The following is a 17,776-nucleotide window of genomic DNA, read 5'->3' on the forward strand; positions in this document are numbered from 1 at the left end:
GTGTAGTAGTTGTGCGTGTAGTAGTATGCAGCAGTAGTGTGTATGTCTGTTGTAGTGTGTATGTATATGTGTAGTAGTTGTGCATGTAGTAGTGTGTGTAGTAGTTGTGCGTGTAGTAGTATGCAGCAGTAGTGTGTATGTCTGTTGTAGTGTGTATGTATATGTGTAGTAGTTGTGTGTGTAGTAGTTGTGCGTGTAGTAGTATGCAGCGGTTGTGTGTATGTCTGTTGTAGTGTGTATGTAGATGTGTAGTAGTTGTGCGTGTAGTAGTGTGCAGCAGTTGTGTGTATGTGACGGCCGAGCCGCACCATCAGGAAGTGGCAGGGTGTGTGAGCAGCTGTGGCTGTGGAGCGGCACTCTTCGTTGCACTCGTGCATGCGCGCAGCCTGCAGGATGGATGCTCGGGGGAGGCTGCCCCTGGATATCTCCAGCAGGGACCCCCAGGATGACTTCGAGCTGATCCAGCGACTGGGGAGCGGGAGCTACGGGGAGGTCTATAAGGTGAGAGACCCCCAAAGCCAACGACACTGTCCCTGGGGAGGAACGGGTTAATGGGATTACTTTTGAGATCTCCCTTTACTAACATGGGGAGCGAGCACTCTACTGACTGCCACTCAATAAGTTTGTGAAACACGGTCCCCCACTGTGACTCTGTGAGAGAGGCTGCCGCTCAGTGTGAGTGTGCGAGAGAGGCTGTGTGAGTGTGAGTGTGTGAGAGAGGCTGTGTCAGTGTGAGTGTGCGAGAGAGGCTGTCACTCATTGAGGGAGGATTGTTCCTGCAGCTGGGGATAAAATATATGACATTTCAGCTTATTCATGACATCATAGCAGCCCAGGCTTTGAATGACATCATGCACTCCCCAGTAAGCGAATGTTTCCTAATAATTCTAATTGTGCTTATGGTCATCACCCTGTCCGCACCGGCCACGTGAGTGGACCAGCTTCAAGCCCTTTGGCTATATCTGGCCCTCTGGATTAACGTGGCCCCCGTGTCCCCAATGACTCTGACCCCCCCTGGCTCCCAGCCTCGCTTTGTGTGCCCCAGAGCTCACTTCCTGTGGTTGCGCATGTAACAGGTGCATGCCGCATCCTCTGCGCTTCCTGTGACTGGCTCTCTGGGGTAACCCTTTCACTGCCAGACACCAGGACTCATTTACAGAACAGCCCCAAAGATGTAGCCGAGACTCTCAGAGGGCCTTATCATATTCACAGATTCAGGGGCCCAAAGTGCACCCCAGTCCCCAAATCTTTATTCACGACACAACGTACAGGCCGGGGGGCATTTGGAGTAGATGTAGTATTTTTTGCAGCTCTGACTTCCTGCCCCGCTGCAGATTCGCACCCACCCCGGGGCTTCCCCTACTCAGGGGACGCAATGTCCTGTTACACTCGCTTTCTTTGTTCTGTTAATTAGCCCGGACACAACATTTAGTGGATAATGCCCCAGTGGTTATGCCAGCTGCCCCCCGGCACACAACGGGGCACACCGCGATATGGACACGATATTCCTCTTCTCACAGAGAATCTGCCCCTTCACCCAGGGAATCTGCCCCCTCACCCAGAGAATCTGCCCCCTCACCCAGAGAATCTGCCCCTTCTCACAGAGAATCTGCCCCTTCACCCAGGGAATCTGCCCCTTCTCACAGAGAATCTGCCCCTTCACCCAGAGAATCTGCCCCTTCACCCAGAGAATCTGCCCCCTCACCCAGAGAATCTGCCCCCTCACCCAGAGAATCTGCCCCTTCTCACAGAGAATCTGCCCCTTCTCCCAGAGAATCTGCCCCTTCTCACAGAGAATCTGCCCCTCACCCAGAGAATCTGCCCCCTCACCCAGAGAATCTGCCCCCTCACCCAGATAATCTGCCCCTTCACCCAGAGAATCTGCCCCCTCACCCAGAGAATCTGCCCCTTCTCACAGAGAATCTGCCCCTCACCCAGAGAATCTGCCCCTTCTCACAGAGAATCTGCCCCTTCACCCAGGGAATCTGCCCCTTCACCCAGAGAATCTGCCCCTTCACCCAGGGAATCTGCCCCTTCACCCAGGGAATCTGCCCCTTCACCCAGGGAATCTGCGCGTTACCCAGATACTCTGCCCCTTCTCACAATGAAAGTACTTGTTGTTCTCCATTTTAGGCCAGAAATAAAGCGAGCGGAGACCTGGCAGCCGTGAAAGTCGTCAACAAGGAGACTGGTGAGTTCTGGACCTTGTGGCCCCTGTTTTTGGCCCCCGTGTTCGCATCCGCTCCCGGCTCTCATTGGGCGTGCTGAATTTACACACAAACCCCTACAACATATATCACGATGAAATATTAATATAAAATTCCCCCGTATTATTTCCTGAGCCGCCATCTTGTTGCCCCGTTGCGGGGTATAAATCTCCCGTCGCCCTGTGATATATGTGATAATAGCGTTACGGAGGGACCTGCGCAGCTGGAAACAATCTCTAGCGCTAGAGCCTCCTGCGCAGTCCGCTAAAACAACGCGGGGAGAGGACAGGAAGCGTCTTCCAACTTCCTGCTCGGGCCGACCAATGGGATTCCGAGGTTCCATCTGCACTGAAATTTATTAATCAGTGCGAACGGCATCAAAATATACGTTTATACAGAAGGCCACGGCGTCTGGGAGACGGGTCGTATGTACAGGTTGTGATACCCCTCAGTGGGGCAATTACCATCAATGTTACCTCTAAGGAGAATACCACGTCACAAGCTGCCAAGTGTCCCTGTTTGGTTTCTCTAGTCCTTCTTGGGCCTCAAACCCCTGTGCCCCTCTTTCCTGCCCTAATGCTCCTCTCTCATCCCTTAATTTGCCCCCCCCCGATATCCATCTCTCTTCTCGCCCCCTCCCGATACCCCTCTCTCCCCCTGATGCCCCTCTTTTCTAGGAGGTCAGAATGTTTGCGGGGTATGAGGGGATCGCAGGGTTCTACGGCCCTAAAAGCCCCGTAATGTGTATAGAAACAGCAGGAAACGGCTTTATAAATTAAATATAAAATAAATATTTTATTCTTGTAAACGCCCCACCCAGTTACAGAAACCACGCCCCAGCCACGCCTCTAATCGCCTTAACCCTATAAAAAAAACTGGCTCCCTTTGGCCTATTAGGAATTAAATGAAAACAAAAAAAAGATGATTTTTTTTATGTCGCTTCCCCTTTAAATAAAAAACATGCGCGACATTCACCAAAACCCCGCGATGTTTGTAAATCTCACACAGACGAGGATTTTTCCATCATCCAGCAAGAGGTGCTGATGCTGAAAGGCTGCGCTCACCGGAACATCGTCGCCTACCACGGCAGCTACACCCGGTAACTCAGCGCGTTATCAGGACTGGTCAGGCAGCTGCGGGTCTGTATATAATGTAGGGGATGTGACCGGGTTATCAGGACTGGTCAGACAGCGGCGGGTCTGTATGTAATGTAGGGGGTGTGACTGCGTTATCAGGACTGGTCAGACAGCGGCGGGTCTGTATGTAATGTAGGGGATGTGACTGCGTTATCAGGACTGGTCAGACAGCGGCGGGTCTGTATGTAATGTATTATCAGGACTGGTCAGACAGCGGCGGGGCTGTATGTAATCTAGGGGATGTGACTGCGTTATCAGGACTGGTCAGACAGCGGCGGGGCTGTATGTAATGTAGGGGGTGTGACTGCGTTATCAGGACTGGTCAGACAGCGGCGGGTCTGTATGTAATGTAGGGGATGTGACTGCGTTATCAGGACTGGTCAGACAGCGGCGGGGCTGTATGTAATGTAGGGGATGTGACTGCGTTATCAGGACTGGTCAGACAGCGGCGGGTCTGTATGTATTATCAGGACTGGTCAGACAGCGACGGGTCTCTATGTATTATCAGGACTGGTCAGACAGCGGCGGGTCTGTATGTAATGTATTATCAGGACTGGTCAGACAGCGGCGGGTCTGTATGCAATGTATTATCAGGACTGGTCAGACAGCGGCGGGGCTGTATGTATTATCAGGACTGGTCAGACAGCGGCGGGTCTGTATGTATTATCAGGACTGGTCAGACAGCGGCGGGTCTGTATGTAATGTATTATCAGGACTGGTCAGACAGCGGCGGGGCTGTATGTATTATCAGGACTGGTCAGACAGCGGCGGGGCTGTATGTAATGTATTATCAGGACTGGTTTTATTTCTATAGGGTGAACAAGCTTTGGATCTGTATGGAGTACTGCGGGGGAGGGTCTCTCCAGGATGTATACCAAGGTATTTACTCCACGCTTGTTATTACCCCATGTAGGGGTAATGATTGTTTCTCTGCCCCCCAGACCTGTCCCGTTTAGCCAAACCTCGGCTGTTATCGGTAAAGACTCCCCGAGTTCCTCCATTTTCTGCTTTGTTCCCCCAGTGACCGGAGCGTTGTCAGAGCAACAGACGGCGTACGTGTGCAGAGAGACCCTACAGGTGAGCCATACATTCCCCCTATACACAACACTACACACTACCCCTATACACAGCACTACACACTACCCCTATACACAACCCTACACATTACCCTATACACAACCCTACACATTACCCTATACACAACCCTACACACTACCCCTATACACAACCCTACACTCTACCCCTATACACAACCCTACACACTACCCCTATACACAACCCTACACATTACCCTATACACAACCCTACACACTACCCCTATACACAACCCTACACTCTACCCCTATACACAACCCTACACACTACCCCTATACACAACACTACACACTACCCCTATACACAACCCTACACACTACCCCTATACACAACCCTACACACTACCCCTGTACACAACCCTACACACTACCCCTATACACAACCCTACACTCTACCCCTATACACAACCCTACACATTACCCTATACACAACCCTACACACTACCCCTATACACAACCCTACACACTACCCCTATACACAACCCTACACATTACCCTATACACAACCCTACACACTACCCCTATACACAACCCTACACACTACCCCTATACACAACCCTTCACACTACCCCTATACACAACCCTACACACTACCCCTATACACAACACTACACACTACCCCTATACACAACCCTACACTCTACCCCTATACACAACCCTACACACTACCCCTATACACAACCCTACACACTACCCCTATACACAACCCTACACACTACCCCTATACACAACCCTACACACTACCCCTATACACAACCCTACACATTACCCTATACACAACCCTACACACTACCCCTATACACAACCCTACACACTACCCCTATACACAACCCTACACATTACCCTATACACAACCCTACACATTACCCTATACACAACCCTACACACTACCCCTATACACAACCCTACACTCCACCCCTATACACAACCCTACACACTACCCCTATACACAACCCTTCACACTACCCCTATACACAACCCTACACACTACCCCTATACACAACCCTACACATTACCCATATACACAACCCTACACACTACCCCTATACACAACCCTACACACTACCCCTATACACAACCCTACACATTACCCTATACACAACCCTACACACTACCCTATACACAACCCTACACATTACCCTATACACAACCCTACACATTACCCCTATACACAACCCTACACATTACCCCTATACACAACCCTACACATTACCCCTATACACAACCCTACACACTACCCCTATACACAACCCTACACACAACCCTACACGTTACCCCTATACACAACCCTACACGTTACCCCTATACACAACCCTACACGTTACCCCTATACACAACCCTACACGTTACCCCTATACACAACCCTACACACTACCCCTATACACAACCCTACACACTACCCCTATACACAACCCTACACATTACCCTATACACAACCCTAAACGTTACCCCCTATACACAACCCTACACGTTACCCCCTATACACAACCCTACACATTACTCTATACACAACCCTACACATTACCCCTATACACAACCCTACACACTACCCCTATACACAACACTACACACTACCCCTATACACAACCCTACACACTACCCCTATACACAACCCTACACACTACCCCTATACACAACCATACACATTACCCCTATACACAACCCTACACACTACCCCTATACACAACCCTACACACTACCCCTATACACAACCCTACACGTTACCCCTATACACAACCCTACACATTACCCTATACACAACCCTACACATTACCCTATACACAACCCTACACTCCAACCCTATACACAACCCTACACACTACCACTATACACAACCCTTCACACTACCCCTATACACAACCCTACACATTACCCCTATACACAAACCTACACACTACCCCTATACACAACCTTACACATTACCCCTATACACAACCCTACACATTACCCCTATACACAACCCTACACATTACCCCTATACACAACCCTACACGTTACCCCTATACACAACCCTACACATTACCCTATACACAACCCTACACACTACCCCTATACACAACCCTACACACTACCCCTATACACAACCCTACACACTACCCCTATACACAATCCTACACATTACCCTATACACAACCTTACACACTACCCCTATACACAACCCTACACACTACCCCTATACACAACCCTACACACTACCCCTATACACAACCCTACACATTACCCCTATACACAACCTTACACACTACCCCTATACACAACCTTACACACTACCCCTATACACAACCCTACACATTACCCCTATACACAACCCTACACACTACCCCTATACACAACCCTACACACTACCCCTATACACAACCCTACACATTACCCATATACACAACCCTACACATTACCCCTATACACAACCCTACACGTTACCCCTATACACAACCCTACACACTACCCCTATACACAACCCTACACACTACCCCTATACACAACCCTACACATTACCCTATACACAACCCTTCACACTACCCCTATACAAAACCCTACACATTACCCCTATACACAACCCTTCACACTACCCCTATACACAACCCTACACACTACCCCTATACACAACCCTACACACTACCCCTATACACAACCCTACACATTACCCCTATACACCACCCTAACCCTACATATTAACCCTGTAGATAGCGCGTGCAAAACCACTAGCCGCTGGTACTTGAACATGCTGCAAACATACGTACAATCAGCGTACATGCACAGGTATGCCTCCATACATTAACCCTTTCCTGCCTCTACACACAGGGCCTCTCCTACCTACACAACCAGGGAAAGATCCACAGAGACATTAAGGTAGGTAACTGCCCCTGTACTTACCCCCGCCCCGAACGACCGCTGTCTATATCTTATCACGTTTACCTCCGATGAGTAGATCGCAAGCTCTCTGCTCGAGCCTCATCACACATACCCCTTCGTTATTCCAGGGGGCAAACATCCTTCTGAATGACCAGGGTGACGTCAAAGTCGGTGAGCGTCCTAACAACGACATAGGAACATATTACCCCCCGGTGACACCCTGCTGTGCCCTGTTACCCCCGTGACACCCTGCTGTGCCCTGTTACCCCCTGTTATACTCCATGACACCCTGCTATGCCCTGTTACCCCCGTGACACGCTGCTATGTCCTGTTACCCCCTGTGACACCCTGCTATGCCCTGTTACCCCCTGTGACACCCTATGACCCCCTGCTATGCCCTGTGACAGCCTGCTGTGCTGTTTGCCCCCCATGATGCCCCCTTTGCCCCATGACCCCCCCGCTATGCTCTGTGACCGCCATGACACGGACTTTCTCTCTCTCTCTCTCTCTCTGCAGCGGATTTTGGGATCTCTGCGCAGCTCACGGCCACTTTTGCCAGGAGGAATTCCTTCATTGGTACCCCTTACTGGTAACGCACTCCGAGCCGGGGGGGGAGCGCACTCAGAGCCGGGGGGGTGCGCACTCAGAACTGAGGGGGGGGAGCGTACTCAGAGCTGGGGCGAGAGCACACTCGGAGCTGTGAGCGTACTCAGAGCCGGGGGGGAGCGTACTCAGAGCCGGGGGGGCGTACTCAGAGCCGGGAGCATACTCAGAGCCGGGGCGGGAGCGTACTCTGAGCCGGGGGGGGGAGTACTCGGAGCCGAGGGGGGGCGTACTCAGAGCCGGGAGTGCACTCAGAGCCGGGGCGGGGGCGTACTCAGAGCCGGGAGCATACTCAGAGCCGGTGGCGGGCGCGTACTCGGAGCCGGGGGGGGGCGTACTCAGAGCCGGGAGTGCACTCGGAGCCGGGGCAGGAAGGTCCTTTCCACAAGCCTTTGGCCGCAGAGCTTACACTCTTGCCTTGCAGGATGGCACCGGAGGTGGCCGCGGTGGAGCTGAAGGGGGGATATACTGAGCTCTGCGACATCTGGTCTCTGGGAATCACGGCCATCGAGCTGACGGAGCTGCAGCCCCCCATGTTCCACGTGCACCCTTTGCGGTGAGTGTCGGGGGTAACAGCCGGGGACCTCCGCCCCTGAGAGTGCTGGGAGTCTCATATAAGTCCGACCTGCCACTAAAACCCACGCCACCAATTTTAATCACCCTGTTAATATCATCAAAAAAAGGAGGAACCTCAAAAAGACCCAGGGAGAAATCTGCCCTTTATTACCCCTCGGGGGCAGTTTTGGAGTTTATCACTTATTTTGCCTTCTTCTGGATAAAAAGATACTTGCATACTTGTGTAATCTGCCCCGGCGCTTTAATGACACGTGACGGCAGCTGGACACACGTGGACGCATGTTACGCTCTTACATGTTGTGTGTATGCATGTGACTCACGGACAGGGCATTGAGAGGTTGAAGTCCCAGGTTGCCATAGCAGCAGAAAATAAAAGCTGCCTCACAGCCTTCTGAGTTCAGGCTCCGGTGGGTACGAGGACTGCCACTAATGACCCCTTTTGCTGCAGGGTTCTCTTCTTGATGTCAAAGAGCGGCTACCAGCCCCCCAAACTGAAGGACAAGTCCAAGTGGTGAGTATAAAGTGTATTCACGTACATTTCTGCCACGGCCTTAAACCAAACCTCGGCCTTAAACCAAACCTCGGCCGGCCATAAAAACCTAAAAATAAAAGGCAAATATTTGTAAGAGCCAATCAGAACAGGGCATGCACCCCACGAGGACGCACTGAGAGACCCCCTCCCCGCCGGCCCGGTAACAGCCCCTTGGGCTTGTCCTGTGGCCCCCAGGAATCTCGAGGTTGGGGTCAGGCTGGCTGTGCTGGGGGGCCGTGTGTGTGTGTGTGGGAGGCATGTGCGGGGTTAATATGTATTTGTGGGGTTAATGCGGAGCCTCTTGTTTTCAGGTCTGCCAGTTTTCACAACTTTGTCAAGGTGGCATTAACAAAAAATGCCAAGAAGAGACCAAGCGCCTCCAAACTGCTGACTGTGAGTCCTGGGAGTGGGGGCTCGGGACACTCACGGTTATATATAGGGGGCAGGGGATGACAGCATGAGTTTGCCTGTCAGTGTACGTTGTTAGCGTGGATCAGCGAACACAGCGTGCCATTGGAACACAGGAGTGATGGGAGTGATAAAGGGCCATTGGAACACAGGAGTGATGGGAGTGATAAAGGGCCATTGGGACACAGGAGTGATGGGAGTGATAAAGGGCCATTGGAACACTGGAGTGATGGGAGTGATAAAGGGCCATTGGAACACTGGAGTGATGGGAGTGATAAAGGGCCATTGGAACACAGGAGTGATGGGAGTTATAAAGGGCCATTGAAACCCAGGAGTGATGGGAGTGATAAAGGGCCATTGGAACCCAGGAGTGATGGGAGTGATAAAGGGCCATTGGAACCCAGGAGTGATGGGAGTGATAAAGGGCCATTGGAACCCAGGAGTGATGGGAATGATAAAGGGCCATTGGAACACAGGAGTGATGGGAGTGATAAAGGGCCATTGGAACCCAGGAGTGACGGGAGTGATAAAGGGCCATTGGGACACAGGAGTGATGGGAGTGATAAAGGGCCATTGGAACACAGGAGTGATGGGAGTGATAAAGGGCCATTGGAACACGGGAGTGATGGGAGTGATAAAGGGCCATTGGAACCCAGGAGTGATGGGAGTGATAAAGGGCCATTGGAACCCAGGAGGTTTCAAAAACAAGGACCTTTCTAAGTGACCCCAAACTTTTACACGGTAGTGTGTGTGAGTGTATGGTGGTACAGTGAGGGTGAGTCTGTGTGCGTGTTTGTGTGTGAGTGTATGGTGGTACTGTGAGGGTGAGTCTGTGTGTGTGCGTGTGTGTGAGTGTATGGTGGTACTGTGAGGGTGAGTCTGTGTGTGTGCGTGTGTGTGAGTGTATGGTGGTACTGTGAGGGTGAGTCTGTGTGCGTGTTTGTGTGTGAGTGTATGGTGGTACTGTGAGGGTGAGTCTGTGTGTGTGAGTGTATGGTGGTACTGTGAGGGTGAGTCTGTGTGTTAGTATGTGTGTGTGTTTGTGTGTTATGTGGGAGGCTCAGAAGGAATACCGCACCCGGGGGCAGTAACCGGTGGGGTATTTCAGACGGGGGTCCTGACCTCTCCCCCATCTCCCCCCAGCACCAGTTCGTGGCCCAGTGTGGACTCTCTGCCAGCCTCACGCAGGAGCTGCTGGAGAAGCTGAGAAACCCAGAGAAGCAGAAAGACGGCCCAGACGGACAGGAGGACGACGAGTATGAGGTCAGAATCTCTGGGGCCTGCGCCCTCCAGTGCCACATCTGCCCCTGCGCACAATGGATTGTCCCGGGGGGTGGGGGGCAAAAAAGAGGGTAAATGTTTTAATCCTGCGAGAAACGATTGCAAGCTCTGCAGGCTAGACTCGAAGAATTCCGCCAAGGCTGCAGATGTTTTTCTGATTTACATGCGGGGGGTTCTTCCAAAACAGTTTAGTTTGCATTTGGGGGTCTCTATAAATCTCTACTTAGTCCCCTGAGAAAATATTCCTAAATAATCCCATCTGGACCCCATTACTAAATAACAAAAATACATCTCTCCTTATAAATGATCTTTTTATTTATCAATTTCTCTATAAATTAGGAATGAATTTTAATTAATTTATGAGGTCATTTATATTATTTTTGGTATTTAATGAAGTAATATTATTATTATTATTATTGTTATTATTACCGTATATTATTATTATTATTGTTATTATTATATTATTATTGTTATTATTACCGTATATTATTATTATTTTTGTTATTATCGTATATTATTATTATTATTATTATTTTTGTTATTATCGTATATTATTATTATTATTATTATTTTTGTTATTATCGTATATTATTATTATTGTTATTATTACATTATTATTATTATTATTACCGTATATTATTATTATTATATTATTATTATTATTATTATTATATTATTATTATTATTACTACCGTATATTATTATTATTGTTATTATTATTATTATTATTATTATTACCGTATATTATTATTATTATATTATTATTATTATTATTATTATTATATTATTATTATTATTACTACCGTATATTATTATTATTGTTGTTATTATTATTGTTATTATTATTATTATTATTACCGTATATTATTATTATTATTATTATTATTATTATTATTCTCTGGACGACCTCCATCCCCTCCAGATCCAGCCCACCTTTTCCCGCATCGTCTCAAAGAACCTCCACTCCAAAGCCCGGCGCTCGGCCTCCGACATCCAGCGTACGTACCGGCGGGGTCAGGGGGGGTTTGGGGGTTTGACGTGCGGGACCCCAATAACGCCTTTGTGTCCCATCTCTCTGCAGTGCGTCAGATCAATTTCGATCGATTAGCCGTAGCGGATGAGTACGGATCAGTACCGGTAATAATGTATTCCCCCGCCCCCCCCCCGCCCTTCTTAGTGAATAACGAGTATTAGATCAGTGGGATGTACCTGTGATGTCATACTGATGTCATAATGTGTGTCAAAACCGTATTAATCCCCAGAAAAAAATGGCAGATGCCGAAAATGATGAAGGTCGCCTGAACCCCTGCAGTAGGTGAGTGGGATGAAGCTGCGATGCCCCAACTGCCCCGGATAAGGGGTAAAACTGAGGCGAGGGACTGACCGGACCCCGAAATCATTAACGGTTATTAATCTCACAGGAGCTCCGATGAAGATGATGACAACGATGATTACGACGATGTCGACATGTAAGTTTTGATGCCGGAGTAGCAGTGGCCATGTACAAATATTCAGGGGTATTAGAAGGGGCAGAAGCGCCTCTCTCTGCTAATGCCCCTCACGATGCACCCCTGGTGTTAATGGTATGACGTTTGCGTTCCCGGCAGCCCAAGTTCTGCAGGTGACGCCGGCAGCGAGATGTCCCTGGATGAGGAAGCCCCTCCCCCTCTACCTCCCAAGGTGAGGCAAACCCCGCCCCCCACATTTAGGGTTCACCTGTCGCCCCGTCATTTACCGCCCCCGCGCCGTCTGTCCGCAGCCCAGATTCCGCGCCTCCTCTGCCAAAACCAACGCTCGGCCGAACAGGCTCCACGTGCCCCCCGCTCTCGTGCGATGCTCCAGCGGTCCGAATGTCCCGAGGAATCCGGGGAAGCTCTGGCCGGAGTGCGTCGGGAACCCGCTGACCACCGCCAACTCCGGTGAGAGGGGCAGATAAGGTGGGGGGCAGGGCTGTGGGGGTATTTGATTACTGATGGATCAGGCACACACAGCTATGCACACCCAGCTTTTAGACAGGGGTAAATGGCAGGGGTTGGGGTGAGAAGGGTCAGGGTTTGGGGTGTGAAGGGTCAGGCTTTGGGGTGTGAAGCGGGACCCCAAGATAAAACCCCTCCCTTTTCTTTCAGAGCCGTCCCTCTTGTTACATCACCTCCCGGGGCCCCCGAGTCTGCCCCCCAAACAGAGGAAGAATCAGGTAAAACTACCTGCGCGATTCCACCTCAGGTGAAGGTGGTAGAGTGGGAGAGGCCAGGCCTGGACCGGCCATCGGGCACACTGGGCACACCGGGCACACGCAGCTGGATGAGCTGCAAGCTCTCCGGCAAACTCCCGCTCTAGTGAATAGACCTCTCATTGAGCACTAAGAGGGATAGGAGATCTGCTGCCTGGGATCTGTCCGTGGTTCTGAATCCAGTGTTGTGAATCTGTTTCCTGGGATCTGTTTCCTGGGATCTGTTTCCTGGGATCTGTCCGTGGATCTGTTTCCTGGGATCTGTCCGTGGTCCTGAATCCAGTGTTGCGGATCTCTCCGTGGATCTGTTTCCTGGGATCTCTCCGTGGATCTGTTTCCTGGGATCTCTCCGTGGATCTGTTTCCTGCGATCTGTCCGTGGATCTGTTTCCTGGGATCTCTCCGTGGATCTGTTTCCTGGGATCTCTCCATGGATCTGTTTCCTGGGATCTCTCCGTGGATCTGTTTCCTGGGATCTCTCCGTGGATCTGTTTCCTGGGATCTGTTGGAGATTCTGACTTCTGATATTTTTTTATCTTTCTAGAAAAAAATCCGGTTCCGAAAGATCTTTAATGGATGCCCCCTGAAAATCCACTCGGCAACCTGTTGGAACGACCCCACATCAAAAAGTAGGTGCCACCCCAAAACTTGCCCCACGGCCCCCCGCCCCACGGCCCCACGGCCCCACAGGACAGGTGGCTGGGACCTAACGGTGTGTGTTTCAGATACGCACATTATCCTGGGAGCCGAGGAAGGGATCTTCACCCTGAACAGAGCGGAGACTCGCGCCTCCCTGGAACTGGTGAGTTTACCCTTATGCATGACCCGGGGCCCCGAACACTTCTGTGCCACGATCCGTGACCCCGAGAGGAGGCGTGTCCACGTCTCTCAAACATGGCGGCACGCGGCAGTCCCAAAGAGATCCGAATAAAACAGCAGAATTATTATTTTATTCTGACCCCCAGCCGCTGGGGTTAACTCTCTACGAATCCTACATTTCACGCAAGAACGTTTTTACCGAAGTTTAGTAAATTTGTTTTTGTGGGGGATTCGCGATTCCTTTATTTTTCAGGGAGATGAATAATGGATTCCGGATATTTTTTGGGGGGGTTCTAGGTTTCGGAGGTGTGCAGGTTTGGGGATTCACGTTTCAGGGAGGTTTTTGGAGCGGCCGGGGGTTACTATTTTATTCCCCCCCTAACTGAATGTCCAGAAGCTGAATAGCCATTAAAAGCCTTCACTTAATAGCCAGTGGCAAAAATCGAGCACTCGTGGCCATTATGGGTCCACAGCACCTAAAATACCACCTCCCTCTGGGCAGCAGCCGCGCATTCTGTGCCTCCGATGATGGATTCTTCTTCCGTTTCCCTTCCTAGCTCTTCCCCGGCCGCACGACGTGGATTTATTCCATAAACGACGTTCTGATGTCGGTTTCCGGTAAGAAAAAAGGACTGGGGGGGCCACCCAACGTCCACCGCCCCGCGAGCGTTAACTCACCGCCTCCCCCCTCCATCTGCCCCAGGTAAAGCCTCGCACCTGTACTCACACGATCTCGTGGCTTTGCACGAGGAGTCTCGGAAGGAGCCACGGCTGGTCCACATCCCCACGCACAGACTACTGCTCAGGTACACTAAGGGGCCACGAGGAGGTGGAGGCGCGTTACATGTGGCGGGAGCGGGCTTCAAAATGGGAATGGAGACCGGGCGTTGGTCCATGTGGGGACCGGACGATGAACAGGGCTCAGCGCTGGGGGGTGACAGGGAGGCTGGTGGGCCGCACACCATGGAGATGGGAAGCGGCCATGTCTGTGGTGGGGTGCGGGAATAGGGGGCAAATTGGGGCAGGTTAAGCAAGACCCTGAATTTTACTCCCCCCCCAGGAGGAAATCTATATCCAGCAAGGTCCCCGACACGAAGGGCTGTAAGAAGTGCTGCGTGGGTGAGTCCCTCCAGGGCCGCTGCTTTACGTTCGCTCGTCTCCTTGTTCACGGCCTCCGTTTACCCCCCGTTGTCTCGTCCCTCCGAGTTTGCCCCGTGAGCTCCTCTCCCGCCATCTTTCATTCTGTATTCTCCCCCATTTCTCCCCCATTTCTCCCCCTCAGCTCACAATGCCTCCAGTGACCGGCGCTTTCTGTGCGTGGCGTTCCAGAGCAGCGTCCTCCTCCTCGAGTGGTACCAACCCCTCCAGAAGTTCATGTTACTCAAGGTAATGGCTTCTGCCCCACCGCAGGCTCCACAATCCCGTCAGATGCCCTTTAATTCTCCCCGGCGCCCATTTCTACCCCACACAGCCATAACTGCCCCAAACAGGCGCCATTAACGGAAACCTGCGCAGAACTTGTGTCGTTTTTGTGATATTTTGTGTCGTTTTTGTGATATTTCGTTGTCGGCTCTTCATTCTGTCGCCTTTCCTTCCAGCAATTCGACTTCCCCCTGCCCTGCCCCCTGGGGCTGTTCCAGACGCTGGTGATACCCGGGGAGCAGTACCCGCTGGTGTGTATCGGGGCCAAGAAATGCCCCTCCCCAGGCACCGGCGTCCGCTTCCAGACGATCAACCTGAATTCTCTGACCTCCTGGTTCACGGACTCCGGGGCAGGTGAGAAACACGTGTGTAAGAGTGCATACGTGTTCATGTCTGTCTGTTACATGTCGTTAGCGTGTCGGTATCACTGCATATTCTGCGTATTCACCTGTTCTCAGGCAGCACGTGTCCGGGACCCGTCCAGGTGATACAGACAGCCGGTGACAGGGCTTTGGTGCTGGCAAACAGTAAGAGAGCGACCCCCCCCCAGCAAACCCCCAAACTCGCTCCCTCTATGATTCTCTGGACCCTCGACGTAACGTGCCCCCCCACCCCACCCGAGCCTCATTTAGCCCCCCTTTCCTCCCTGTCTGCCTCTCCCGGCCCCCAGCCTCACTCAGCCCCCAGCCTCACTCAGCCCCCCTTTCTTCTGCTTCTGGCCCTTCAGCCTCTCTATAAGCTGATCCCGGCCCCCAGCCTCACTCAGCCTCTTTCTGCTTGTGGGGTCTCCCGACCTCCCTGTTTTTATGCTTCTTGCAGATACACTAAACTTTGTGGACCTCCGTGGAGAGCCCGTCCCGCCGTGGCCCGTCCCCGAGGTGTCGTTCACGTTCCCTGTGGAATCTGTAGGTGAGACGTGTACCTGGGATCTGCTGTAATCTACCACCGGGGGCAGAATACCAATGGGGCATTCAGTGCCTGCAGCAGGGGTACCCCATGTGCCCCACCATGTGCCCCACCATGTGCCCCACCATGTGCCCCACCATGTGCCCCACGGGGATTAGTTTCTGATTGATTCAGGAGAGCCGTGTGAGAGCCGAGGGGGTTTTGTAACGAGAGGCTGTTCTTTGCAGTTATTTCAGGGGACAGCATCCTCGTTTTCGGGAAGGAAAGCTTCCAGGTGCTGAGTACGACGTCTGCAGAGGTGAGTAAATCCGCGGGACTCCGCGTGCCGACCGGACGCACAGCACACGAGGAACCGGCCAACCCACCCAATATGGCCGACACCGGTCTCCAACCCACCATAAAATACAATCAATATTATTAATGGAAACCGGTTCCACCGGGTCTTACCCCCCATGGTTTGGGGAGGGCATTCTGTGGCAGTGGTGGGGACCCCATTTCAGTCGGACGTAACGGTGGAGCCACTACTGGGGTCAACGGTCTCCAAGCTTCTTGTAAGCCTGACGCCAACCCAGTGAACAAAACATTTACCGCTCTCTCCTCCCTCGTGCAGGTCGTAGGCGAGTGCAGCGATCGATCCTACCGCCTCTTATCCTCCGACAGGTGAAGTCTCTTCCGACGGCCCCCGTATAGATTAAAGCGCCGATTCCCTACATCAGTCTACAAAACCCTATTACTCCTTTTCTCCTTCTACGCTCCTCATTATTTGTGCTCCTTTTTGGGCTCCCTCTATGCTCATTATTTGGGCTCCCTCTATGCACCTCATTATTTGGGCTCCCTCTATGCACCTCATTATTTGGGCTCCCTCTATGCTCCTCATTATTTGGGCTCCCTCTATGCACCTCATTATTTGGGCTCCCTCTATGCACCTCATTATTTGGGCTCCCTCTATGCACCTCATTATTTGGGCTCCCTCTATGCACCTCATTATTTGGGCTCCCTCTATGCTCCTCATTATTTGGGCTCCCTCTATGCTCCTCATTATTTGGACTCCCTCTACGCTCATTATTTGTGCTCCTTTTTGGGCTCCCTCTACGCTCCTCATTATTTGGGCTCCCTCCACGCTCCTCATTATAGGGGCTCCCTTTTCTCCCTCCACGCTCCCGTTTATTTGCTCACCTCTCTCTCTCTCTCTCTCTCGTTCTCCCCGCAGGGTGATTGTTGTGGAGGCTTTCCATTCCGCCGGCAGAAATGCTACAAACCTTTATGTCCCGGAATGAGGATTACGTCTCGCGCTCCGTGGGTTTGGAGGGCGGCCGTCGAAAAGTAAATAATCTGCATACATGACAAGCGTACCTGGCTAGTGGTAGATAAATGGATCAGCCTCCCAGCAGAAGTGGTCAATGCAGTAAGGCAATGGCGTAGGCCTACGGCTCCTGAATCAAAGACGAGACCGGCGCGTGTTTAAGGTCTGAGAAAGGGGCGACCAGACGAGGGCCGGATGGGTCTGGGTTTTCGATGTATTGCACCCCCAGATATTTGGGGAGACCCCGGGTGTAAGTGCATCGACTTGTATGAAGCTCCCGCTGTAACAATTAAACGAACCTTCTGTTTATGAAAGCAGGTAAATCCCGCGTTCGTCTCCTGAATCCCGGGCTCCTCGGGTCTGTGCGGGAAGCCAAGAGCTTTCAGTTAAATTCCCGCGCAGGCAGA

The 17,776-nt window shown here is 51.5% G+C and overlaps 1 protein-coding gene across 1 annotated transcript; it reads left to right on the forward strand.

Moving 5' to 3' along the window:
• The first annotated feature begins 268 nt into the window (after positions 1–268).
• Positions 269–17,692, forward strand: MAP4K1 (mitogen-activated protein kinase kinase kinase kinase 1). Its single transcript, XM_053472926.1, has 31 exons — positions 269–501; positions 2,134–2,191; positions 3,216–3,306; positions 4,158–4,222; positions 4,365–4,420; positions 7,240–7,287; positions 7,419–7,461; positions 7,807–7,879; positions 8,318–8,449; positions 8,918–8,980; positions 9,313–9,394; positions 10,553–10,672; positions 11,613–11,688; positions 11,772–11,827; positions 11,953–12,005; positions 12,112–12,159; positions 12,298–12,370; positions 12,450–12,609; positions 12,817–12,884; positions 13,464–13,548; positions 13,645–13,721; positions 14,296–14,356; positions 14,442–14,544; positions 14,799–14,857; positions 15,021–15,124; positions 15,337–15,514; positions 15,619–15,687; positions 15,980–16,069; positions 16,294–16,364; positions 16,677–16,726; positions 17,277–17,692. The coding sequence occupies exons 1-31, from the start codon at positions 376–378 to the stop codon at positions 17,341–17,343; spliced, it is 2,505 nt and encodes an 834-aa protein (XP_053328901.1). The 5' UTR covers positions 269–375; the 3' UTR covers positions 17,344–17,692.
• The last annotated feature ends 84 nt before the right edge of the window (positions 17,693–17,776 follow it).

Source organism: Spea bombifrons, chromosome 8, assembly GCF_027358695.1.
Source record: "Spea bombifrons isolate aSpeBom1 chromosome 8, aSpeBom1.2.pri, whole genome shotgun sequence".
Classification (NCBI taxonomy): domain Eukaryota; kingdom Metazoa; phylum Chordata; class Amphibia; order Anura; family Pelobatidae; genus Spea; species Spea bombifrons.

What these genes read in the sequence shown, in the direction of transcription:
- MAP4K1 (XM_053472926.1), top strand. Translation starts at nt 376, where the DNA reads ATGCGCGCAGCCTGCAGGATGGATGCTCGGGGGAGGCTGCCCCTGGAT. An exon ending in CGCCTGAACCCCTGCAGTAG is followed by an intron (nt 12,006 to 12,111) that starts GTGAGTGGGATG and finishes TTAATCTCACAG; the next exon opens with GAGCTCCGATGAAGATGATG. An exon ending in AGAAGTTCATGTTACTCAAG is followed by an intron (nt 15,125 to 15,336) that starts GTAATGGCTTCT and finishes CTTTCCTTCCAG; the next exon opens with CAATTCGACTTCCCCCTGCC.